The 23,662-nt window shown below is 53.2% G+C and overlaps 2 protein-coding genes across 5 annotated transcripts; one reads left to right on the top strand and one right to left on the bottom strand.

The window, feature by feature from the left end:
- Positions 1 to 1,079: 1,079 nt before the first annotated feature.
- On the bottom strand, positions 1,080 to 3,240 carry Polr2l (RNA polymerase II, I and III subunit L). Its single transcript, XM_048457939.2, has 2 exons — positions 3,082 to 3,240; positions 1,080 to 1,351 (listed from the first exon to the last, which is right to left on the bottom strand). Exons 1-2 carry the CDS (start codon positions 3,174 to 3,176, stop codon positions 1,243 to 1,245), a joined length of 204 nt encoding a protein of 67 aa, XP_048313896.1. The 5' UTR covers positions 3,177 to 3,240; the 3' UTR covers positions 1,080 to 1,242.
- A 98-nt stretch (positions 3,241 to 3,338) lies between these two features.
- Positions 3,339 to 23,241, top strand: Tspan4 (tetraspanin 4). 4 transcript variants are annotated; one of them, XM_048458171.3, is made up of 8 exons: positions 3,339 to 3,551; positions 12,656 to 12,735; positions 19,690 to 19,881; positions 20,975 to 21,049; positions 21,633 to 21,734; positions 21,835 to 21,966; positions 22,041 to 22,124; positions 22,708 to 23,241. In XM_048458171.3, exons 2-8 carry the CDS (start codon positions 12,673 to 12,675, stop codon positions 22,774 to 22,776), a joined length of 717 nt encoding a protein of 238 aa, XP_048314128.1. In that variant the 5' UTR covers positions 3,339 to 3,551; positions 12,656 to 12,672; the 3' UTR covers positions 22,777 to 23,241. The 4 variants fall into 4 exon arrangements, with proteins under 4 accessions (XP_048314128.1, XP_048314127.1, XP_048314126.2 ...); XM_048458170.3 differs by lacking the exon at positions 3,339 to 3,551 and adding an exon at positions 4,183 to 4,526; XM_048458169.2 differs by lacking the exon at positions 3,339 to 3,551 and having other exon boundaries at positions 12,373 to 12,735.
- The last annotated feature ends 421 nt before the right edge of the window (positions 23,242 to 23,662 follow it).

The raw sequence follows: 23,662 nt of genomic DNA, 5'->3' as shown, positions 1-23,662 counted from the left end.
CCCACCTAATCCCAGCGCTCAAGAGAGTTGCTGTGAGTTTCAGACTAGCCAAGGCTACATAGTGATATCCTACCTCAAACAAAACCCAAAACTACAAAATTTCAGAGGGATCAATGTGCTAAAAAGAACCCTGAGACATTTAATGCAACTACCAAGGAGCCAGAGCCTTAAATGGACAGCCTTTGGGAGGTTTCTTAGGGCTGTGTACTTTTCCACTCCTGTGGGGATTGGGTTAAAGGGCAAGACACGCCTAGCTGCCGGGTCCAGGAAGATTTTGGGAACAAGCTCCTCAGACATGAGTAGCAGATGGGCTCATAGCTAATGTTCTTTCAGATCCAGGAAACTTGGTTCTTTGGATTCTAGAAGACAGGACATAATTCTGTGGCCTTGTGAGTATTCAGAAGTTAGAAATGGCTCAGATTAAGAGTACTGGCTACTCTTCTAGAATATCCGGGTTTGGTAGTGCGATTAGTGGCACACGCCTTTAATCCCAACACTGAGGAAGCAGAGGCAGGCGATCTCTGAGTTTGAGGCCAGCCTGGTCTACATACTAAGTTCCAGGACAGTCAGGGCTGGTTACACACAGAAACCCTGTCTCAAATACTAAAAACAACAAACAAGAATACAGAGCAGCTCATACTGTCTGTAACTTTAGGCCTCTGTGGGTACACAAGTGGTATAAAGACACACAAACAGACAAAGCACCAAATAAAAAGAATCCCTATAGCACAGTGGTAGAACATATGGGCGGGCCTCTAAGCATTCATCATTCCAAAGGTGTATCATCCCAGGTATGTGGATGGTGTGGCCACATCTACCCGGCCCACCCTGAACACTGAAGGAAAAGGAGAGGCCCTAGAGGCTACCTACTGGATCAAAAGGTCAAGGCCTAGTCTTTGTTTTGACATCCTGGTAGTGGTCTGGGACCAGAGAAACAAGCAAGGGATTCCCCACAAGACTGGACTCCCAAATCAGGTGAGGGGAAGGAGACCAGTCCCGGAGGAAAGACTGGAGCCAGGCCAGGTAACCTCAAAGACAGCACAGACATGATGTTGACAGTCTTACAGAGTTACACCTGCTGGTGGGTCTGCAAAGGTCTTTATTGAACCCTTCCTTCCAGGGTGAGGGGACTTAGCCACAGGGCCACAGCCAGGCACCCCAGCTGCCTCTCCAGCACTTCAGCTTGAATTCAGCATCACAGACTGCCCACGGCCAGGAGAGGAGGAGGGTGAGCTCCAGCAGTCACTTCTCTAGCGGAGCATAGTTTAGCAGCTTTTCAATCAGGTCCACGTGTGCTAGTAGCATGCGGCGGCAGCAGTACCGCTTCAGACCCAGAGCGTCCAGGGCATCCCTGTAAGGCGGAGAGAGGAGTGAGGCTGGAAGTGGTCTCTACAGCCCGCATAGGCCTGCGGCCACCTCCAACTTGTCTGTGCACTACTGTGGACAGGGGTTACCAGACACATCTACAGAAATGGGGACTGAACCCTGACAGCAGACCACAGGGAGATAGCCTAGACATTTCTGGAATAAGCACCCAGATGCTTAGGGTGGAGGCTGGCGAGTCCCTTTGCTCACCTACAAGTACACTTGATTCCCCAGGTTACACCCATCCCATGTATATGCCAAAGGCCAATCAATCTTCAGTGTCCTATACCCTTACCTGCCTTCTGCCCATTCTTGCTTCTTAAGTTTCATTTTATGTGTTATGGGTGTTTTGTACATGTATGCCTGGTGCCTGCCAAAGCCCAAAGGAGTTATAGACATTTGTGAGCCACCACGAGGATTCTAGGAATTGAATCTGGGTTCTCTAGAACAGCTAGTTCTCTTAACAGTGGAGCCATCTCTCTAGCCTCCTACCTCTGCTTCTGGCTCTTTTATCCAGGGTTGGGGTAGCTTTATGGGCTTCTAAAATTATTTGGGGTATCTCAGGAGGCCAATACCCCCTCATCATGGAGCTGAATTCCAGGCCCCACAGCAAACGATGTGAACTGGCTGTTGTCTCCCTCCTTGGCACTGTACCCCCGCATCCAGTAGAGTTTGCAAACCAGCTAGGTTCAATTTCTCTGGCACCTCGTCAGCCTGAGAAGTTCCTGCCCAGGTAAAGAGGGTCTCAGCTACTCACCCACACTGTTCACTGTAGCTGCCCATTCAGCTCCACTGACTTATGGCTTGTGAAAGTGAGCCCCTTGGTCTTGCCATGGTGGCCAGAGGTCTGACTACTACGGGGAACAGTCATGCTAGTGACTGCAGGGGGAAGAGACAGCACGAGCAGGTGCTCACAAGACTGGAATATCAGTTTGCCTTGCATTAAAAAAAATTATGTTATTATTATTATTTTGGTTTTTTGAGACAAGGTTTCTCTGTTAACAGCGCTGGCTGTCCCAAAATTCACTCTGTAGACCAGGCTGACCTCGAACTCAGAGATCCACCTGCCTCTGCCTCCTGAGTGCTGGGATTAAAGGCGTGTGCCATCATCACCTGGCTTTGTCCTGCATTTTAAAGGGTCCACAGGGTTCTAAGTACATAGAAGCAGGCCTGAAAGCAGACACGAGTCAGGGAGTGGGTGGACAGGGAAAAGTCTGAGTGCTCTGTTGTGGATAAAGAGGTGCCTGTCACCCATGGGAAGGATGCTCAGAAGTTTCCAGGAAAGCAGTTTGAATCCACCTTCCCAACTTCAGAGAGGCCTGGTGGCGCACGCCTTTAATACCAGGAGACAGAAGAATCTCTGGGAGTTCAAGACCAGCCTGATTTACATATAGAGTTCCGGGCCAGCCAGGGCTACAGTAAGACCCTGCCTCGAAAAGAAACTAAGGGGAGACTCATTCTTCCGGGAATACATCACAGGACTGGGCTGGAGGATAACCACAGTATGAAACTCCTAACGCAGAGTTCCCTACTCTCGCTACCGCAGACCCTCCTCCTCACCCGACCCCTCAATCCGTGGTTTGCTTCTGCCCACTGGATTCCAGTCAGTTCTCTACCCCAAAGTTTCATCTATCCCGGCCCAGGATATCTCAGTCTTATCTGCGGGTCCGCCGCATAACTCTCACCCCGACCTCCCCCGCAGACCCGCCACCTTACCCCTCGGTGTACTCGGCCTGCAGCAGACCCAGGTAGGCTTCCCATTTGTTGCCGACAATCTTCCCGCAGGTGAAGCAGCGTACCGGGATGATCATGGCGGCGTCTGGCGCGCAGGCTGCCGGCAGCGGTATTTCAAGGCCCGCCCAGGCGCGTCCACAGCGCGGGGCCCATTGCGTCCGAGCTCCGCCCCTCGCGATCCTGAGCCCCGCCCCGCATCTCCCCGAACCCTGCCGCGGCCCCGCCCCCGCTCCCGCGATCACCCTGCGGCGGCAGCGGTCTCTGCTCGCGCCCACCCGGGGCTCCTAGAGCCTGCGTGCCCGCTGCAGCATCCCGGGAGCCCCCTCCCGCCGTGGTGGTACATCCCGGCGCTACGGTGTCCGAGCGAGGCCGAAAGGTTCGCGGCCCCGGCGGTTCGCGTTTCTCGTGTCCGCTTGACTGACAGCTGCTTCGCGGAGCGGCGGCGCGCGCAGGTACGCCGGGTCCGCGGGCTGGGGTCCCGTCGGCCGGATCGCATCCAGACTCGAGCTAAGAAATGGCAACAAGTGGTGTGGCGCGGCCAGGACTGCCGAGAGTGCACGGCCAAGGCGGTCTTCCCGCCTCCTGGCCCGGACTCCGAGGGGTCTCGGTCTGCAACCCTTACCCGAGGTGCTCAGCCAGAGTCCGAACCGTGGAGTTTGGGGCGTCCCCTCCCTTCCGCCGCTGCAGAACCGTCGACCAAACGGTGCCCCGAGTCCCGACGGTGTTCTCCCGTGCTCAGCAGTCCACTCCTTCCCTGAGAAGGGATTAGAGAAGGCTTTTCCCGCGGAGAGGATCAGGGTGGTGGTCCGGGAAGGCGTCGTGTAGGAGGCACCCTATGAGCAGTCTTTCTAACTTCTTTCTCCCGGGAAACTTGGCTCGGACGCGGAGATTGCCCGCGGGACCGCTAGGGGCCACAGGTCTGCCTCACCTGGAGTTGACCTAAGTAAGGACTTAAGGGAATGGACGAGTCTTGGGGACTGTATCACTCTGATTGCAGCGCCTTCTTGTTGTGCCAGGGGCTGCCCTTGGGAGGACGAGGCGGCACGCAGTGAGAAGCTGGAAAGGTCTGTAGAGCTTAGGAAGTTTGGGGTCTCGTTAGAGTGACGCCTCTAGTTTCCCCGAGGGAACAAAAGCTGTACTCTCCTTCATTGCAGGGGAGGTCAAGAAGGGTCTCCTGGGTCTTGAGTGTGGCTGGTCAGAGCCACTGCCCAACTTGGTGGCTAAGCCTCCACGGTCATCCTGGACAGTCCCTCTAGCAACGTTTGACATCCCCCATGAAGCCACGTGCAGAGCCACGAGTTAGGCGACTTCCCGGTCCGGTCCAGTTCCCTCCCCCAACATCCTGCCCTGGCCAGAGGGGCAGTGGGGACCTGTGAGTCACAGGGATCAGGCTCAGGATCAGGACTGAAGACTGCCCGCGGCCAGAGGTGAGGGTGGCAGGGGAGTGGGTTAGGAGATGGTCTGTAGGGTGGGCCCTAAGGATGGGGTGGAGGCCAAAGACTTCTTGAAGGAGGGGCCCAGTTCGGTCCTGCCCCTGGAAGACTTGTTTACTTAGGGAGAGTTGGAGAGGGAAGCCTGTGCCAAGCTAACATTCCTAGAATTCCTCGGTGTGTGTGTGTGTGTGTGTGTGTGTGTGTGTGTGTGTGTGTGTGTTTGTAAAGCCCACTAGTTTCCAGTGCCTGTTGTGGGTGGTGGCATCCTCTCTTAGCCTCTCCTTCCCTAGTTCCCGCTCCAGCTCCCTGGATTCCCAGAAATGACCCAGGTTAGAGAACTCCAGGCTGTTGCTTTATCTGCCCAGCCTTTGCTTATTACCCCTGACGAGTGTGGGGGGGACAGTAAGGGGTGGGGGATGCTGTGGGTCACGTCTCTCCAGAACCCTGGCCAGGATCCCAGGCCCAGCTTCTACTGCTACCTTTTCCTGAGCGTTGTGGAGTTCCCATCTGATACTGTGCTGGGAGACAGATGGGGGTCACTTGTACCTGCCAGCTGGGCTAGTGTTCACCAATACAAACAGACGGACTGGTCTTTGGACTGGCAGTAGCTGTGTGAGAATGGGTGCCTGCTCCTGTAGCGGGTGAGGGCACATTGAGTGAGATGTGCTCACGCGCAGTTTCTAACCCCATCTGTCACAGTTCCTGCCAGAGGAGGGGTCACTTCAGGGCAGGGGACAAGGAGGAAACCCATGATTGAAGTTTTGGCTGCCCAGCCCCTCCCACCCTGGGTGTTGCCCTGCAAATAGCCAGCCAAAAGAGGGTGCCTTACTGTGTGGTCTGGAGCACTGGGCTGGCTTTCAGCTGCCTTTACTGCCTGGACCTAGATCCCAACCTCAGTTTCTCCATTTGTGAAGTTCTGGTGGGACCAGAAGCACGCACGGGGAGGGTCTCAGTTCCTCCCCTTAAGGCTGACCATGAACTGGAGGAAGTGGGCAGAAGGGACTTCTCCCCAGGAACTCCAGCCTTGGGCCCTCTGGCTTGCTCTTGTCTGTCACCCTTAGGTTATGGTGTGTGAGCACACACCCTCTTATACCTCACTCCCAGGCCATAGCTGCGGCACACACACTAAATTGTCCTGTACATGCTGTCTAAAAAGCTCCTGGAGCCTGTGGCTTGAAACCGAAGTGACTAACCTAAGATTCTTTTGGACTGTCGAGGCTGGAGTACTTGGGACCCACACCAGAGCCGTCTCAATACTTGGTGGTCCCCAGCATTTGGGGGCAGGTATGCTTTGTCGCACCATCAGCATCCCCTGGGTCTCAATTAGGTCCCTTCTATTTCCACTGCCACAGGAGCTCCAACAGAGAAATACCCTCAGGGGGTAGGGCAGAAAGTTGAGGGATGGTGCTGTTTGTGGTGGCCAGAGAGCCCAGGGAGGAAGACTGGACCCTTTTGCTGGCTGCACCAGAGAGACCTGCACCCCCAGCCCTGGCTCTGTCCCTGAAGAGGTGGGAGGCTCGAGGTGTCCAGGAGCTCTTGTTAGGCTGTGTGTGGCCCTCAGTCCTTGCTTCTTGGTGGGAGTTGTCAGCCTACTGGACCAGGAATTCGTGGTGCTCCTGCCCAGGGTGGGGGGTCTAGGGCAGGCACGGAGGCCCTGCAGGGGCTGAAGCCACAGCAGGAAGGCAGACACCACAGCCTGTTTGGATTGGCACAACTCTTCCTGCCTCCTCAAAGAAGCTGTAGAGCCTCTCAGCCTAGGGCAGGGAAGGGAGTGGGGGTGGGGGCAGGGGGTGGGGCGCCGCTCTCGCCTGAACTAGCTGGGCTTGGAGTGGTTGGTTACTGGGGGTCCAAACAAGCTTCTGAGCCACTTCATGCCGCTACCCTCTTGAGAGGTCAAAGGTGGTTTGTTTTGCTTGCTGGCAGCTACTGGCCCCAGGTAGCCATGGTCAAGCTTTGTTCACAATTTGGGCATGTCTCTTTCTGAGTAGGAACCTGGTCTGGTTATGTGGGTATCCGTGGTTTCCTTGGCCTATCCCCCAGGCTTCCCATCTGTACCTACTCATGACTGAGAATGGCCTTAGCCGGGAGCCTTGCTGGCAGGTGGCCCCTATTTCCAGATCACTGTGGTTAGGCATTAGGCCAGGGTGTTGAGGACGGCACCCCCTCCTGGTTCAGATGGGGTGGCCTTGCTTTGGCCCTTTGCTGTTATTGATCAGCCTGCACACCACGCCCTGGGAATTTTGTACTTGGCAACAGAAATGGACCTCATGTGACTGAAGTCTGCTAGACTTCATGAGCCCTGCTCATGTGGGTTTTATAGACAGGGCCTTTTAAATAGGAGAGTGGCACATGGTTCAGAGGACAGCGTGCAAATGCTGGGCTCAGTGCAGAAACCAAAATGGCTCTCCTTTGTCCCAAGAACTTTTGGCACCTCTTGGGGAGCCCTTCTTATCCCCTTCCAGTTTTGGCTGTGCTGGTTACTTTCTTCTCTCTCTTCCTCTTCCTTTTTTGATTTCTTGAGACAGTGTTTCTCTATGTAGCCCTGGTTGTCTTGGAACTCATTCTGTAGACAAGGCTGGCCTCAAACTCACAGAGACCTGCCTGTCTCTGCTGGGAGAGAGAGACCAAGAGAGACCAAGGAGGAAGGACGCTTATTGACTTGCTCTTCATGGCTCACTTAGTTACTGTTTTCTTTGTTTTTGTTGTTGTTGTTTTGTTTTTCGAGACAGAGTTTCTCTGTGTAACAGCCCCAGAACTTGCTTTGTAGACCAGGCTGGCCTCAAACTCCCAGTTTGCTTTCTTATATACAATCTGCTTAGGGTAGCACCACCCACAAGGGGACTGGGTCCTTTCACATCCATTATTAATCAAGAAAATGTCCTACAGAAGATTTTATGTGTATAAGTGTGTGTCTGCATGTACACCTGTATACCATGTGAGTGCCTGGTGCCCACAGGGGCCAGAAGAGGGCATCAGATCCCCTGGAATTGGAGTTATAGAGGATTGTAAGCTGCTATGAGGGTGTTGGGAATCGAACCTAGGTTCTCAATTAAGAGTTAGTGTTTTTTGTTTGTTTTGTTTGAGACAGGGTTTCTCTGTGTAACAAACAGCACTGGCTGTCCTGGAATAGCTCTTTTTTAAAAATTGATATTTATTGAGCTCTACATTTTTCTCTGCTCCCCTCCCTGCCTCTCCCCTTCTCCCTTCAACCTGCCCCCAAGGTTCCCATGCTCCCAATTTACTCAGGAGATTTGTCCTTTTCTACTTTCTACTTCCCATGTAGATTAGATCTATGTAAGTCTCTCTTAGTGTCCTCACTGTTGTCTAAGTTCTCTGGGATTGTGGTTTGTAGGCTGGATTTCTTTGCTTTATGTTTAAAAACCACCTATGAGTGAGGACATGTGATAATTGTCTTTCTGTGTCTGCGTTACCTCACTCAAAATGATGTTTTCTAGCTCCATCCATTTTCCTGCAAAATTCAAGCTGTGTCGTTATTTTTTCTACTGTGCAGTACTCCATTGTGTAGATGTACCACATTTTCCTTATCCATCCTTCGGTTGAGAGGCATTTAGGTTGTTTCCAGGTTCTGGCTATGACAAACAAAGCTGCTATAAACATAGTTAAGTACATGTCCTTGTGGCACGATTGAGCATCCTTTGGATATATAACCAAAAGTGGTATTACTGGGTCTTGAGGAAGGTTGTTTCCTAATTTTCTGAGAAATCGCCACACTGACATCCAAAGGGGTTGTACCAGCTTGCATTCCCACCAGCAGTGCAGAAGTGTTCCCTTTACCCCACAACCTCTCCAGCGTAAACTGTCATCAGTGATTTTGATCTTGGCCATTCTTACAGGTATAAGATGGAATCTCAGAGTTGTTTTGATTTGCATTTCCCTGATGATTAAGGATGTTGAACATTTCCCTAAGTGTCTTTCAGCCGCTGGGTGGTGGTGCCACATGCCTTTAATCCCAGCACTCTGAGGGTAGAGGCAGGCATATTTCTGTGAGTTCGAGACCAGCCTGGTCTACAAGAACTAGTTCCAGGACAGGCACCAAAAGCTACAGAGAAACCCTGTCTTGAAAAACCAAAACAAACAAAACAAAACAAAAAGTGCCTTTCAGCCATTTTAGATTCCTCTGTTGAGAGTTCTCTGTTTAGGTCTGTACTCCAGTTGTTGTTTTTTTAAATTAGATTTTGTATTCTTTTGGTGACCAATTTCTTGAGTTCTTTGTATATTTTGGAGATCAGACCTCTGTCTGATGTGGGGTTAGTGAAGATCTTTTCCCATTCTGTAGGCTGTCATTTTGTCTTGTTGACGGTGTTCTTTGCTTTACAGAAGTTTTTCAGTTCCAGGAGGTCCCATTTATTAATTGTTTCTCTCAGTGTTTGTGCTGCTGGTGTTAGGAAGTGGTCTCCTGCGCCAATGTGTTCAAGTGTACTTCCCACTTTCTCTTCTATAAAGTTCATTGTGGCGGGCTTTATGTTGAAGTCTTTGATCCATCTGAACTTGAGTTTTGTTTATGGTGATAGATATGGGTCTATTTTCATTCTTCTACATGTTGATATCCAGTTATGCCAGCAATGTAAGACTTTAAGACAATTCTGAAGCCATTTCTGAACCCTCTCAGCCTCCATGCCTTAGTGCTTCCCCTCCTCCCCTGGGAACCAAGAACCTAACAGCTACACACGCACGTACTCAGTTCCTGAACAATTACCCATACACGTATGTTTTGACTCAGTCCCCTGGGAAACGGGGTCAAAATGACCTCTTACCTCATCTGATCTGACAATAGCTCTCCAGCCAATTATTGGTATTAGCCCTTTTCGAATAAGCCAATCATAATGACCAAGGAGCAACCCCTCTTGTTTCTATGGGGCCTTCTCCTTTAAAAGTAGACTATACCAGCTATTTGAGGTCTCTCGGCTTCCCGAATGCTGAGGGACCATGTCATGACAGAATTAATAAAATCCTCATGCTTTTGCATCGGCTGTGGTGTATGAGATGGTCTCTGGGGGCGACTCCTTCTCGGTTTGGACACTAGAGTCCAGCAACACTTGTTAAATGTGCTTTCTTTTTTCCATTTGATATTTTTTGCTTCTTTATCAAAGATCAGGTGTTCGAAGACATGTGGATTGATATCCAGGTCTTCTATTTGGTTCCATTGGTCCTCTTGTCTGTTCTTATGCCAGTACCGGGCTGTTTTCAGTACTATAGCTCTGTAGTAGTTTGAAGTCAGGGATTATGATGCCTCCAGAGGTTCTTTTATTGTTCAGGATTGTTTTGGCTATCCTGGGTTTTTTGCTTTTCCATATGAAGTTGAGTACCGTTCTTTCGAGGTCTTTGAAGAATTTTGCTGGGATTTTGCTGGGCATTGTGTTGAATCTCTCTGGAACTAGCTCTTGTAGACCAGGCTTGCCTTGAACTCACAGAGATTCGCCAGCCTCTGCCTCCCAAGTGCTGGGATTAAAGGCGCGTGTCGCCACTGCCTGGCTTTTTTAGTTTTGAAATAAGTAAGGTCTCTCTGTGTATCTCAAGCTGTCCTGGAGCTTGCTGTGTAAACCAGATTGGCCTTAAATTTACCAAAGTCCCCCTGCCTCTGCTTTCTGAGTGTTGGAATTAAAGGCGTGAGCCACCATACCCAGTTTAAAGGCCAATCTGCTGTAGGCATTTTCTCAGTGGAGGTTCCCTCTTCTCAGGTAACTTTAGCTTGTGTCTAGTAGACAAAAAATTAATAAGCACAGCTACCCCTGGGGGAAGAGAATTGGGGTCCAGGATGACCGCACCTGGATTCTTTTGCATATGTCTCTCAGGCTGCAATTCTGCCTCCTCTCCTCACGGCCCTAGCTGATGCTCCCATGGTATACCATGGGGAAGTGCAACCCCAGCCCCAGATCCAGGCGATAAAGATGACCAAGTAGACAGTCGGCTTATTTATAGATTGCTGGAGCTCAGCTGAGTTTCTGACCCAGGGCTTCAGGCTCTCCTCCAGAGGAGTGGTCTGGTCGCTAATCCCATTTGGGTGATGTCAGGATGGGTGATGGTTTGGTCAGAGGTGGGGGTATAGCTTTTCTGGTCAGTTTTGGATCTTTCCTGAGCCCTGTGGCTCCACCACTCTCCACTGGTGTCTAGACACTTTGTGTGTGTGTGTGTGTGTGTGTGTGTGTGCATGGCCTCCTACATGCACAATATACCATTATATAGGCACCCCTCCACCCCAGCCCTGAGCGGTGCATATCTGTCTGAATCAAGCCAAGGGAAGAGGACCAGGGGCCATGGGCTACAAATGTTTTTAGGAATCACCAGCTGCCTCTGAGTGTGGTCTCTGGTGATCTGTGAGTTTGGTCCCTCCCAGCTCTGTCCCTTTCCTGGGGTTCAGACATCAAAGAAAACTTAAGAGGAATTCAAAGGTAGATGGCTGAGGTAAACCCCAGGCTGAGCAGGCACTTCCAGGCACGCATCCGGCACTCTAGGGGCTCCCATACGTCCAGAGAACTGGGACCCTGAGCATGCAGCCTTGCGGTCTGGGGTTGCAGTTACCCATTGTGACCTCTCGGGGGCAGCAGTAGACTGGTTCAGTGAGCCTAGGTCCTGGGCTAGGAGCTGCAGACCTCAGGCACCTGGGGTTTCCACTAAGAAAGATGCAGCCCCTTTAAGAGCTGCCCATGGACATCCTTTGTTTTTCTCTTTTCCTCATTCTTTCCGCTCTCTCTTCTGCTTCTTCACTCAGAGACCTTCAGCAAAAAGGTTTCCTTGTTCTGCCTTCCCTCCTGTCCTCTGGGCTGCAGATGAGATGGGGAACCTTGGCCCCATGTTTAGTACCTGGCCCACACTTTAGGGCTCTTATGATCTGCATCCTTTGGTAGGGTTGGATCTCAGAGATTGGAAGATGGGACCCAGCAAGGGGCCATCATCTCTCCATCTTTGATGGGCTAGTGTGTATCTGGGCACACCTGCAAGGGGCATTGATGCCAGTTACCATGTGCTTGTCTGCCTGGGATGGTGTTAATTAGTCATGGGCTGATTCTCCCTGAGCTGGTCAGAGTGAAACTCCAGTCCCTGGTTATACAGTTATAGAACGGCACCAGTGGGACTCTCAGAATGGCACATGGCTCTGATGGAATCTGGCTTTGCTCCTACTACCCCTAGGAGAATGGGCTGGACCAGAGGCTGAGCTGATTCAGTGAGCATTCTGGGCCAGCAGGGGGCCGTTTGGGGTTCTTTAGCGTCTCTCCTCTGCTACTTTGGTTCTTGAATTCTCTTTATAAGTTAGGAAATCTCATGGACAACGCACCCTCCAAGGCACCACAGGCTCCCTAAGGCGCTTAAAAGCTAGAGCCGCCCAGTTGCCACCAACAGCAATTGGGTCACCTCTTCATTTGCTCGGGGCTTTGCACATCCTTCTTATGGTTGGAGAACTGCTGCAGAATGGGCGGTGGGCCTGTTGGGGGTGGTCTGGGGTGTAGGTTCGGGGCCGAGAACTGCTCCGATCTCATTCCCGGCCCAGCCCCCTCAAACGCTTCCCCTGTCCTTCAGCTGCATCTTCCTCGGAGACCCCGGAGGGTGACAAGGAGGCGGGATCTCGGGGTCGCTGCGATTGGCCGGTGGGGCGGGGTCCTCGGGGGGCGGGGCCGCGCTGGATTGGCCGGGCGCGCTTGGGGCGCAGCAGGCCGGCCCGCAGGTGTCTGGCCGAGGGGTGGGAGCCAAGCTGCGCGCCCGCTGCTACCGCGGACCCGGGAGGGGTGGGAGCCCGCCGGTGTGGTGCGGATGGGGTGTCCGGGGGCAGCGGGCGCGAATCGCTGACAACGGCCGCAGCCAGTGAGCCTGGCGGCGGGGGCCCAGCCTCCCCAGCGCGATGCGCCGCTCCAGCACGGATGAGTCCACATACCGGCGCAGCCCTTCTCCCGAGAGCAAGGAGCCGGGCTTCGCGCGCGGCGGCCCCTTTCGGCGCTGCAGCAGCTTGTACGGGCGCGCTGGCGCCGGGGACACCGGGGATGCGGGCGGCGGCTTCTTCGGCCTGCACACGAACCCCGGCCCCAAGGCGGCCCAGGCGCGCTATACGACTCCCAAGGGCAACAAGTATGTGGTCTTCTACCTAGACCTCTCCTTCATCTTCCTTCTAGAGCTGAAGCGCTGCAGCATGGCGCGCGGCTGCCTCCAGGGCGTCAAGTACCTCATGTTCGCCTTCAACCTACTCTTCTGGGTGAGTGTGGGGGTCTGAAGGACCAGGGTTCACTGCTTTACCAGTGGCTGCCAGAAGCCCTCTCCTCTCTTCTCCTCTGCTGTGGAGACAGGGTGTGTGCGCACGTGCTCACAGGACCGGTTGGTACCTAGCTTTACCTCTCCTGGACTCCAGGCGTAGAACTGATCACTGCTTCTGTGCCACTGAGCCACGGGTGCCTTTCTTAGCCTCCTCCCGGTCTTTTCTCTTTAGCCTTCGTCCTTGCCTAGCCCCTTTCACACACTGCCCCTCTGGGAGATTGACCCACCAGGTCCTGGTCCCCAGCTGGTCCCCCTGGATCCAGATCAAGGGTATGTGTACTGCCCGACCGATTAGGGCCGAGGAACGTATCATAGACACTGCCACGGTCTCTTCACGGACATGGGTGACATCTGGCTCCCTGCCACCTCATCAGAGACTCCAACTTTTGCTGGGGTATGCTGAGGTTGCTCAGACACTGGGTAACGTTCAGTTGGGGCTTGCATTATGGTAGAACAGGAGCTGGCCCCCTCCAGAGGACAGACAGTTTGCACGCCCTCACCCCCTACTCCACAGTAAGTGTCACATCTGATTACCACCTGGTGTTGGGGCTTGACTGAGCTTGGAGCCTGAGAGGAGGATGCTGGATTTGATTAGAGGTGACCCTTTATTACCTGGGCATAGCCTGGCGCTTCACTTACTAGCTAGGAAGCTTGGAGAATGATACCCAAGGTCATTCCATACTCTCTACCTTGGTTCCTGAGCCAACTTTCTGAGAGTGGGTGTGTGTGACTGAGGTTGAGGGGTGTGGTTGGGAGCGAGGGAGTGTGGGAGTGGGAGGATAAGGGGCATCACTGGGATCCCCACTTGCTGCTCATTTGCATGCAGTCCAGTTCAAGTCAAATGTGCAGAAACCTAGGTCCACCTTCCTGACCTCCCTTTTCTTATAGAGCTGGGATTTGCTGGGACTCTGAGCTGCCTATGGGCAATAGCCCAGGGAGGCTGCTGCCCCACCTATCCCATCTTCCCCCACCCCCATCAAGAAGTCTCTGCCAGTGGCTCCTAAGGGATGGGCCAGGTCTGGGAGTACTCACGGATCAGGTGGGTATGAGCAGTAGGTGTGGGCTGAAGCTGTAAGCAGCCTGTGTAAGGGCAATGCTTCTGCTTGAGGGACTTTAGTGGGCACCAGGGTGTCTCTGACACTTTGACAATGGGGAGGGGGTGACTGGAGGCAACAGTATGACAGGTGGACAAGGCTCGAGAACTGCAAATGACAAAGTGACAAGTGGATGGGTGTAGCACTGTGACCAGACCTGACAGCTGTGGGTCACTGTGGTGGCAGTAGGCAGTGGAGGTGGCAGAAGGAGGGGTAGGAAGCAGTGCGGGGCTGGGTAGCAGCGGGTAGTGTTTGGTTTGGGGAGGCTGAGGCTGCTACTGAGCAGGCACATTCCACTGACCAGGGGATAACATCCTCTTCCAGCAAAAGAAACAATCAGATTCTGCACAATTCCTGTGCTGAGAAACCCAGTTCTTTTACCCACACGTACCTTCAGCCTTACAGACAGGCATGCATGCCTCAGCACCATCATGGCTTTTCCCTCCAGCTTGCTTCCCAGTGAGGGGTTAGAGGCAACCACGTGAAGGTGCTGTGAACAGCCTGGCTTTGCCTAGACGTACCTGTGCTGGGCTTGGCTGAGTCCATCTGGGCTAGCAAGTGTGAGAATCCGTCCATCTGGCCTGGTCAGTATGATGTCAGTCCACATTGTCCCTGGTATCTGTGAACTCAGTCCCCCTCCTGCTGGTGACAGGCTGTGGGTGGGAGGGCCAGGGCACCCCCTACCTGAGCCCCTGATGACTCTTGCAAGAGAGGCTTTGACTCCCACTTGCCACTTAAAATGTATGATCAGCAGACAGGACCCCAGCCTCTGCTATGTGTCCTGCTTCAGTTTCTCCATTAGAGTTATCCAGGCAACCAGAGTCAGAGCTGCACTGACCCCTAGACCTGTGTGGGGACCTGAGAGACCTATTCCCTCCTTCAGCAGATAGGCTCTCACTGGGCAGTGATGCTCAACTCTACTGAGCACTTGGCTAACCTGCTTTTGAGGTACACACAGGGCAAGGACTAGCTGGTTGGGGTTGGGGTGCCTTGGGGGAATGGGCTGAGTACATGGCCCTTGAACATAGTTGAGTCGGTAGGTGGTGTTGGGTGCTGGCCACTGGCGGTAAGGGAGTGGGGGCTGAGCAGCCCCTGGGACCCCCGTCTCAAGCCTCTGAGGCTGCACTGTCAGCTGGGCCTCTGCCAGCAAAGCTCTTCCTGTAATGGAAGTTGAGGTCCCCTGGGATCGAAGGGAGTCAGTGAAGCCTGGTTCTTCCTGTCTCCTTTGCCCTCCCCTCCCCTGCCCTGGGCTCAGGGACCCATCCACCTTCCTGGGCAGCTACTGTGGTGTATGGGCTAGTCTGAATGCGGCTGAGCTCCTCAGCAAGGCCAGGGAGTTTCCATGGCTCTTCTGTATCCAGGTGCCAGAGATGCTGCTGGCCAGGCCTTAGCCATGTGGTTGGCTCCTCCCATAATGCACTGACCAGTTGGAGGCCCTTCCTGTAGTGCTTCTAGGCAGGTGACCCTTCCCAGTCCTTAGTATAGCACAAGGTCCCCTGCATGGTAGGTCAGTGTCTGTTTGGGCAGACAAGGTCGAGGTTAGAGTCATGCCTGCTACCCAGACACTCTGTGACCCGAGAAGATCCTGCTTTTGTTTGTTTGCTTTTTTGAGACAGGGTTTCTCTGTGTAACAGCCCTAGCTGTCCTGGAACTTGCTCTGTAGACCAGGTTGGCCTCGCATTCACTGAGACCCGCCTGCCTCTGCCTCCCGAGTGCTGGGATTAAAGGCGTGTGCCACCACTGCCTGGCGAAAATCCTGTATTCTTGGCATTTCAGATTCTCCATCTTGACCACACTGGATCATGCAAAGTGACCCAAAGGTGTGTGGATCAGGGCCCCTCAGCTCCCACCCAGGTGGCCTGTGATGACCTAAGCTGGAGGAGGCATAGGAGTCAGGCTCCACTTTCCTTTCCTTAAGGGAGGGTACTGGAGCCCCACCGTGTCCCTGTTCTGCCTGAGCTGTCACCATTACAGCCTCAGTACCTGCCTTATGCAGTCCCCAAGGAAGGTCCTACCTGGTACAGGGATCTCACTGGCAGCAAGTTGCAGGGCACAGGCCTTGCTAGGCCCTTGGTTGGCTTTTGCCTTTGACAAACTGAGGTGGTATCTGATGAATAGTGGTCCTGGTGTTGGCTGCTGGCACTTTTAGTCTGGCAGGTGAGGGGACCAGGAAATGGCAAAGGGCTTTATGTCCAGTTCCTTGGAAGAACCAGGACACTCAGGGACTGGGAGACCTCTCTGCTTCCTGTAACAGCCTATATTTGTGATGGGGGTGGCAGGGAACTGCCCATACAAAAAGTCACAGACTAGTCTGTTCTTTGGGATGTTGGTGGCTCCAACAATGTCCTGAGTTGGAAGAAACGAAGTTATGTTTTTAAAGTATTTTGAGACAGTCCTTCTTAGCCCAGTCTTTTCTTATAATGACACTGAACTCCTGACCTTGCTGCTTCTACCTTTAAAGTGCCATGGTTTATGTGGTGCTGGATGTCTAACCCAGAGCACACTTGGCAAACACTCTACTAACTCAGGTACATCCCCAGGCGTACATTCAATTTTAAGTGCACAAACTCACCCCACTGGGATAACCAATGTTCTAGCCAAGATGGGGAAGGTTCCTGCCAGCCTGCAGGAGAGGGGCTTTTGGACATAGCCTTGGTTTATCCAGGGGGCCCAGCACTTCCACCTCCACCAAAGATATGGCTAGCTGCCCGGCCATCTGCCACATTGAGTTGTATGGCTGGAGGGGTGGTGGGCAGAGACTTATTAGCACTCACCTCTGTGGATCTGGACAGGCACATTTGGTGGGCACCCAGTGCCATGTGGCACTCAGCCTGAAGCTGATCCAAGGGGCTGGAGGCTAAGGTAACTGCTGTGCACAGGTTTGGGTGGTACCTGGGTAACAGCTCGTTATACCTCTCAGACTGCCACAGGCATCATAGCAGAGTGCCTAGCAGGTGGCTGAGATATGCTGTGCTTGGGGCCAGGCACGCTGCATGAGGATCTGTCAGAAGGTTAGGATGCAGCACCATGGTGGCAGGAGGTCCTGCCCCTGGGTGATGTTCCCAGCTACTATCCCTTCAGGACCCCAGCTTCTCTAGATTGCTGTGGGGAGTGGGCTTTGCCTCCCACCAGGGCTCCTCTATAGCCCGGAGGTACAGCTGCAGAGGAGTGAGCCAGCAATAGGAGGTGGTCTGCCTTAGAAGTGGGACTCAGGAAGCTGGGGGGACATTGTAGATTCGGGGTAGGGGTTTTAGCTCCATCCCCAGTTTTGATTCAGGGCCCAGCCCTAAGTCCTGCTTTTCTCATCTTCTGAGTCTCACAGGCCTTTTTTCTTCTGATCTTTGAAGCTATAATTTTCCTGCCAAAATGTTTTAAAATCTGCATGCACTAAAACATTTTTAAATTACAGGTCAGTACTCTTAGCACATGCACTTTTTTTTACATGCACATTTTCATTAGTACATCCATGCATGTGGCATTGGCTTAGGCTGTGAAAGGGGGTGGCCCCATGACATGGTGGTGGCTCTGCTTGTGCTGCTCATGTGTGACAATGCACGTGACATCTCTGGGTGGCAGTGAGGAGCATCTGGGCTGGTGTTTGTCTTTTTCTCAGTTTGTCTTAATGGATATTTTTCCTGCTGTCTCTGGGTGGAGGGGAGCATGTCTCACCATGTCAGTGAAGAATGGTTCTCTTCTGGGTGTGGGGTTCGGGGTTCTTGTCATTCCACTCTTGGAGATTGCCCCCTCCTGCCCTCCTGGAATGGGGCATCTCCCCCACCCCCAGTGGTGCCAGCTGCTTTGCACAGCGGTGTCCTTCCTATGCCCTTCTTGGTCCCGTGGGGGCAGGGGCACTCCAACAGCTCACTTTCCTGCTGACACGAGCCGTCTGCTGTCTTTGGAAGGCAGAGGCGGATGGTGCAGACAGCTTGGGTCTTAATGACACTTGTGTTTTACCAGCATCTCCCCTTCCCCCTGTTCAAGGACCTGCCATTATGAGTGCTCAGTCTGAATGTGGCCCTCCCAGATGTGACTCATGAGGGGTCATGGCTCCTCTGGGGCAGTGTTATACTTGAGGACAGCCCTATGGGTTGGTGTCTCTTGAGGCCTCTTGCTACTTTTGACTTGCAGCTCTTCTAGGGCAGGTACAATGTAGAGTGAGTGTGGGGTGTCCTGCTCTTAGACCTTCATAGCCTTAGTAATTCTGATCCAGTCCAAGGCAGCAGGTAGTGTATTAACTTCTGCTTAGCAGTGTGGGGCCCTGGAGGGCCTTCCATAACCTGTGAGACACACTACTGGGTCCTAGAAGACCTCATGATGCTTGGGACCTTCTGAAGATCATGGGACAAACCTATGGAGACAAGAGAGACCTTGTTTGCTATGGCCCTGGAGAAGCCTTCCAGATCTAGCAGCTTTGTGTGTTTGTGGAATGATACTGTGCCTTGTGGTTGGGTGATTCAGTGACCATCACATGGCAAGATCTCCATTAGGGATACTTCTCACATGTTGAATGGGGAGGCCCAGTCCTTCCAGCTGCTTTACTTGATCAACACCATAGAAAATACCACCTCTCAACCACTGGCAGTCCTACAGAGGTCCCAACCATAAAGGAGGCATCTCTGTAGACTGGCTTGCCAGAGCTCCCTTGTGGCTGTGAGCATTATCTCTAAGTAGAAGTCACCCAAGGCATATGCACATCCCCCACACCCCCAAGGCAGGTTTTTCTGATCCTTCTCCTGGATGCAGAGCTTCCCATATGGCCAGCTTCCCCAGGTCCCTTTGCTTTCTGCTGACTCCATAGTAGTGTCTCCAGGAGCTACCTGGAACTGAGAACCTTGGGTAAGAGCCCACATCATGGGCTCCTGTGCCATGCCCTGTCCAGTTCTTTGTTGGGCTGCAAGGCCTCTTCCCAGAGCCTGTCAGCTGGTGGTCCGTCCCTAGCCTCCAGGAATACATCTTCTCTCCTCTCCAAATGACTCGGAGTCCAAGGCCTCAGGTGAGGTGTTGCCCCATACCCTGAGACAGACTAGATGTCCCTGTCACCATGCCACGATGAGCCCTCTGTAGTCAGCCTCCACATGCCTTTCTTCCCTGCTTTCTTTTATTTGGATTTTTATAAAAATGGGTGACGAGAGTCCGGAGGGTGGAATGCACCTTTAATCCCAGCACTTGGGAGGCAGAAGCAAGTGGATCTCTGAGTTCCAGGACAGCTAGGATTGCATAGAGAAATCCTGCCTCAAAACAAAAATGAAAGAAGTGATGAAGCTCCGGGAGGCTCAGAGAGGGGTGGGTGACTGGGCAGTAGCAGGTGCTCTGGTGCAGTCCTCTGGCTGGTACAAACAGCTACTGCAGCCTGACAATGAGCAGAAGTGTGCCGAGCCAGGGCTTTCCCTGCTCAGTTATGAGTAGCCCAGGGCAAGGGGGCCACATGGCTGGGTGGGCCACTCAATTGCCGTAGCCTCTGTAGGGTATGGGGAAGAAAGGTTGCAGGATCAGACGGCCCAAGGAGATTCAGTCCCTCCTGGCCAGGCATTGGGTTGATGGATGCGTCCTGCAGGGAATCTGAAGGCATAGTCTCACTGGGGTTGTATGAGGAGGTGTACTGTCGCAGGCCACTGTCATTGCGGGGGAAGAGAAGGGACTTGAGGCGTGGTGGCCTGCCACAGGAATTAAGATGTTTCCAGTGGCTCCCAGGCTGACAATGTCGGCCTGAGCTTGTGGGTGGAGCCCTGCCCTGGAGTCAGGAGCCCTGCCAGTCACCTCACCCTTTTTCCCTCTCTCTTTCTGGATTGCCGCGGTCCTAGCTGGGTGGCTGTGGTGTCCTGGGCGTTGGCATCTGGTTGGCTGCCACACAGGGAAACTTTGCCACCCTATCATCCTCATTCCCATCCTTGTCGGCTGCCAATCTACTCATCGTCACTGGCACCTTCGTGATGGCCATCGGCTTCGTGGGCTGCATCGGGGCCCTCAAGGAGAACAAGTGCCTGCTGCTCACTGTGAGTGCTGGGCCCCTCTGTGTGGCTCTGGGTGTCATCAGCTTCACTTCTGGGGCCTGTCCAGCACCAGGGGGATCTGTGGGGTCTTCCAGGCCAGCTGGGGCTGGAGGGGTCACTCAAGAAAATACATTATAGCTGGGGTCGGGGGCTGAGGCTGGACAATCATGAGGTCCAGGCTAGTCTTGGGTACAGAGTAAGACCCTACCTTAAATAAAGGGGAGGGCACTAGAGTCTAGACGAATGCTTGCATAATATGCATGAGGTTCTAGGTTTGAGTCCCAGCACCACACATAGAAAAAAGCATACCACAGCTTGGAGGGACAAGGCACAGACCCAAGAACTTAGGCATGCCCACATGTGGCCTTTACCAGACTGTTCTGAGACTCATCCTTGTGGTGGCCTCAACTTGCCCCTGGCCCTATCTATCCTCTGTGGAAATCTCACAGCACCATTTGGCCTTGGCAATATATTTATGACTAGGAAGCTATTCCCTCCTCCACAGTTTATAAAGTTAATCACAGGTAATTAGGAAAGGGCTCCTGGAGGCTCTTACAAATTAATGTTCCCGACAGGCCTCCAGCAGCAGGGCAGCTGGACTGAAGCTCCATGTCAAGAGGCTTTGAATGGTTCCTTTCCTCTACCTGGGTAGGGTTTTGCTCAGTCTCTTGTAGAGACAATCTATTCCCTCTCCCTCCCCTGAAGGGGGTACTGCAGAATGTTCACAGGCCTCTAATAGGTGATAACTTGGGATCTCTTTTATTTTTATTTTTTGGTTTTTCGAGACAGGGTTTCTCTGTGTTACAGCCCTAGCTGTCCTGAAACTAGCTCCTGTAGACCAGGCTGGGCTCGAACTCACAGAGATCCGCCTGCTTCTGCCTCCCGACTTGAGATCTCTTTTAAATGTTCAAATCGTGGCTGGGAATGGAGCCCAACAGTAGAGTACTTACCTAACATATCCTGGGAAGAGGGAGACCCAAATAGAGATGACAGGCCAGGAGCCCAGGAAATGGGGACATATACCCACATGGGGATGTTTAGCTCATGCTTGGGGCTCTCCAGGAGCAGGATGTGACTAAGGACATCCTCTCTACAGTTCTTTGTGCTGCTGCTGCTGGTGTTCCTGCTGGAAGCCACCATTGCTGTGCTCTTCTTTGCCTACAGTGACAAGGTATGTTGCTGCGAATGGACAGCACACGGGGTTCTGGGAGACTGAGTGTAGATCTGTCTGTGGCTCTGGTTGTATGGGTGGCACAAAGCACTCTTAATTCCTAGGATACTAAGCCCGGGCCCTCTAGTGAGTGCAGGCCGCTAAGTGTACACTGTCCTAGCCACCCCAACCTGCAACTGCAGCTTACTGTGTGCCATGCGTTGTTTCCCTTACCTATCTGCCTGGTCACACAGTTGGATGGGTTTACTGAAAATCTGGGATCTTGAGTTATAGCTAGCGCTATGTTCCAGCTCCCATGTCCCTGACTTTCTGTAAAGGACTACAGGGAGCTCCATGTACAGGCCGGGAGTTGCCTTCTTCAGTGCCCTAACTCCTTTACTGGACATCTAGGAATGATGCCCATCCCCTCAGTGGTAGAGCAGACATGCCTGCTTGTACTAGCAGTTCTGGGAGGACATGAACCTGGGTGTAGGGTAGTGGGTAGTCCCAGGAACCAGGGAAAGGGTTCAGGTGGGAGGAGCATGTGGTATTGTTGAGGGACGGTGTCTGTTGTGGAGGTTATTCACTGGTGGCCTGTTAACAGATCGACAGTTATGCCCAGCAAGACCTGAAGAAGGGCCTGCATCTGTATGGCACACAGGGCAACGTGGGCCTCACCAACGCCTGGAGCATCATCCAGACTGATGTAAGGCTTAGGCAGCCTTCTTGGTATGGCGGGACAGGCTAGCGGGGGTGGGTGTTGTGGCTGCCTCCCCACCAGTTCTTTGCTTTCCTCCTGCTCCTAGTTCCGTTGCTGTGGAGTCTCCAATTACACTGATTGGTTTGAGGTATACAACGCCACTCGTGTGCCTGACTCCTGCTGTCTGGAGTTCAGTGACAGCTGTGGGTTACATGCACCTGGTACCTGGTGGAAATCGGTAAGGGCTTTTCCCTCCTCTTTTGGGTGGCTGCAGAGGTGGGGTTTCCCCAGTTGATCCTGGCTCTCCTGCAGCCCTGTTATGAGACAGTGAAGGCCTGGCTCCAAGAGAACCTGCTAGCTGTGGGCATCTTTGGACTGTGCACGGCGCTGGTGCAGGTGAGCAGGGCAGGGCAGGGCCTGGGAATCTTGACCAGGGAGCACAATGGCAGAGGATTTACCCTCAGGAGCCTGTGACTGGGCAGGGAGGTAACAGTGCAGACTGTAAGAAGCCGGTGCCTCAGAGCAAGTTCACTAGGGGAGTTGACCTTTAGCATCTCAAGGACTAAGTGCTGCCTAGTGTTCCCTGTGCAGAGTCTGTTGTCACCTAAGTGGATAGCATAACCAGGCAGCCATACTGGTTGGTAGTGACAGGACTTCCCAATGCAGAATGAGGGTGGCACTTGAGACCCTACCCCTTCCAGGCCCTGCTCTCTCCTCCTAGGTTCACAGCCATCCATAGAAGTGCTGAGCGCTGGCAGTAGGACAGACTTACAGGGCAGCCATAATTCATCTGGCAAACAGATACCAGTTGGCTCCAGCTAGAACAAGTGGTACAGTAAGGCAGATGAGGAGTGTGACTTTAAGTGCAAAGCACAACTTACCCTGGGGATGAGTTGCAGAGTGGGGTAATACCAGGCTACCCCAGGAAGCCAGGCCCTTCTGCCTATGGGCAAAGGCCTGTGACCTTTTGTCTCCACAGATTCTGGGCCTCACCTTCGCCATGACCATGTACTGCCAGGTGGTAAAGGCGGACACCTACTGCGCATAGGTCTCACAGCCTCTGCTTCTCTGCCAAAGGACCCTGCCCATGGGGAGATGTCCAAACCCGCTTCCCATGCAGGACTCGGTGCTCTGCTGAACGCAGGGGGAAGAGCTTGAGGCCAAAGCACCCAGGATCTACCCTGCACCCAAGGGGCCTCTGCTTGGGTGGCTGCAGAGTCACCAGATTATAGGGTCGGTGCCAAGCATGGCACCCAGGGCTAAAAGCCCAGAGAACTTTGACACATTTTATATCCATATATCTTCCAGTATTCACACAGGATAGGGTCCCCAGCCTTGCATGGATGCCAGGTTGGGGGCAGGCCCAGTCTGCTCAGGGCCCACGATGGTCCTGGTGCTCCAGGCAGGACCAGGCTCCATTGATTCACATTCCATGATGGTGGCGCGGTACCAGGTGCATCTTAATAAAGTATGAGCAGCCTCTGTGTCTACCTGGACACACAAAAATTGTACAGCCACAGCCTCCAACTGAGGAAGTTTTTCATTAGCCAAGGATCAGCAGAGTCAGGAGCACTGCTGACCCATTGCAGGTTGGGGGAAGAGATGTCCTCTGTCCATTCCTGTCTCTCCTGGGATGTCACAGACACACTTGTATCTCTGTCCAAGGAACTCTGCCCTTGGATTATGCAGACAGACTGCAAACAGCAACTCTAGGAGACTCGAGCCCTTGTTACTGGCCAGAGTTAAAGCATGAAAGTTGTGTCTTCTTAACCAGGGGGTAAAAAAGAATCCTAGGTGAGGGCCTCTGGCTATAGGGCTAGTACCCTGGGTGTTTAGGTGAGCTCCCCCTAGGACCCTCAGGAGCTGTGAGGCACCTGACTCCCAGTCCCTATATCCTGCTGTCTGAGAGGCCTACTCTGTGACACAGTTCTCAT

Source organism: Myodes glareolus, chromosome 7 (assembly GCF_982192425.1).
Source record: "Myodes glareolus chromosome 7, mMyoGla1.1, whole genome shotgun sequence".
NCBI classification, from domain to species: domain Eukaryota; kingdom Metazoa; phylum Chordata; class Mammalia; order Rodentia; family Cricetidae; genus Myodes; species Myodes glareolus.
The sequence above is the reverse complement of the archived record's forward strand: the minus strand, read 5'-3'. Positions and strand labels throughout refer to the sequence as shown.

Bases quoted from the DNA above. Each gene is read 5' to 3' on its own strand.
- Tspan4 (XM_048458169.2), top strand. From the start codon at position 12,388: ATGCGCCGCTCCAGCACGGATGAGTCCACATACCGGCGCAGCCCTTCT. The intron at 12,736-19,689 runs GTGAGTGTGGGG...CCGCGGTCCTAG, and splicing joins CCTTCAACCTACTCTTCTGG to CTGGGTGGCTGTGGTGTCCT. The intron at 21,735-21,834 runs GTAAGGCTTAGG...TCCTGCTCCTAG, and splicing joins GGAGCATCATCCAGACTGAT to TTCCGTTGCTGTGGAGTCTC.
- Polr2l (XM_048457939.2), bottom strand. From the start codon at position 3,176: ATGATCATCCCGGTACGCTGCTTCACCTGCGGGAAGATTGTCGGCAAC. The intron at 1,352-3,081 runs GTAAGGTGGCGG...TCCGCCTTACAG, and splicing joins CAGGCCGAGTACACCGAGGG to GGATGCCCTGGACGCTCTGG.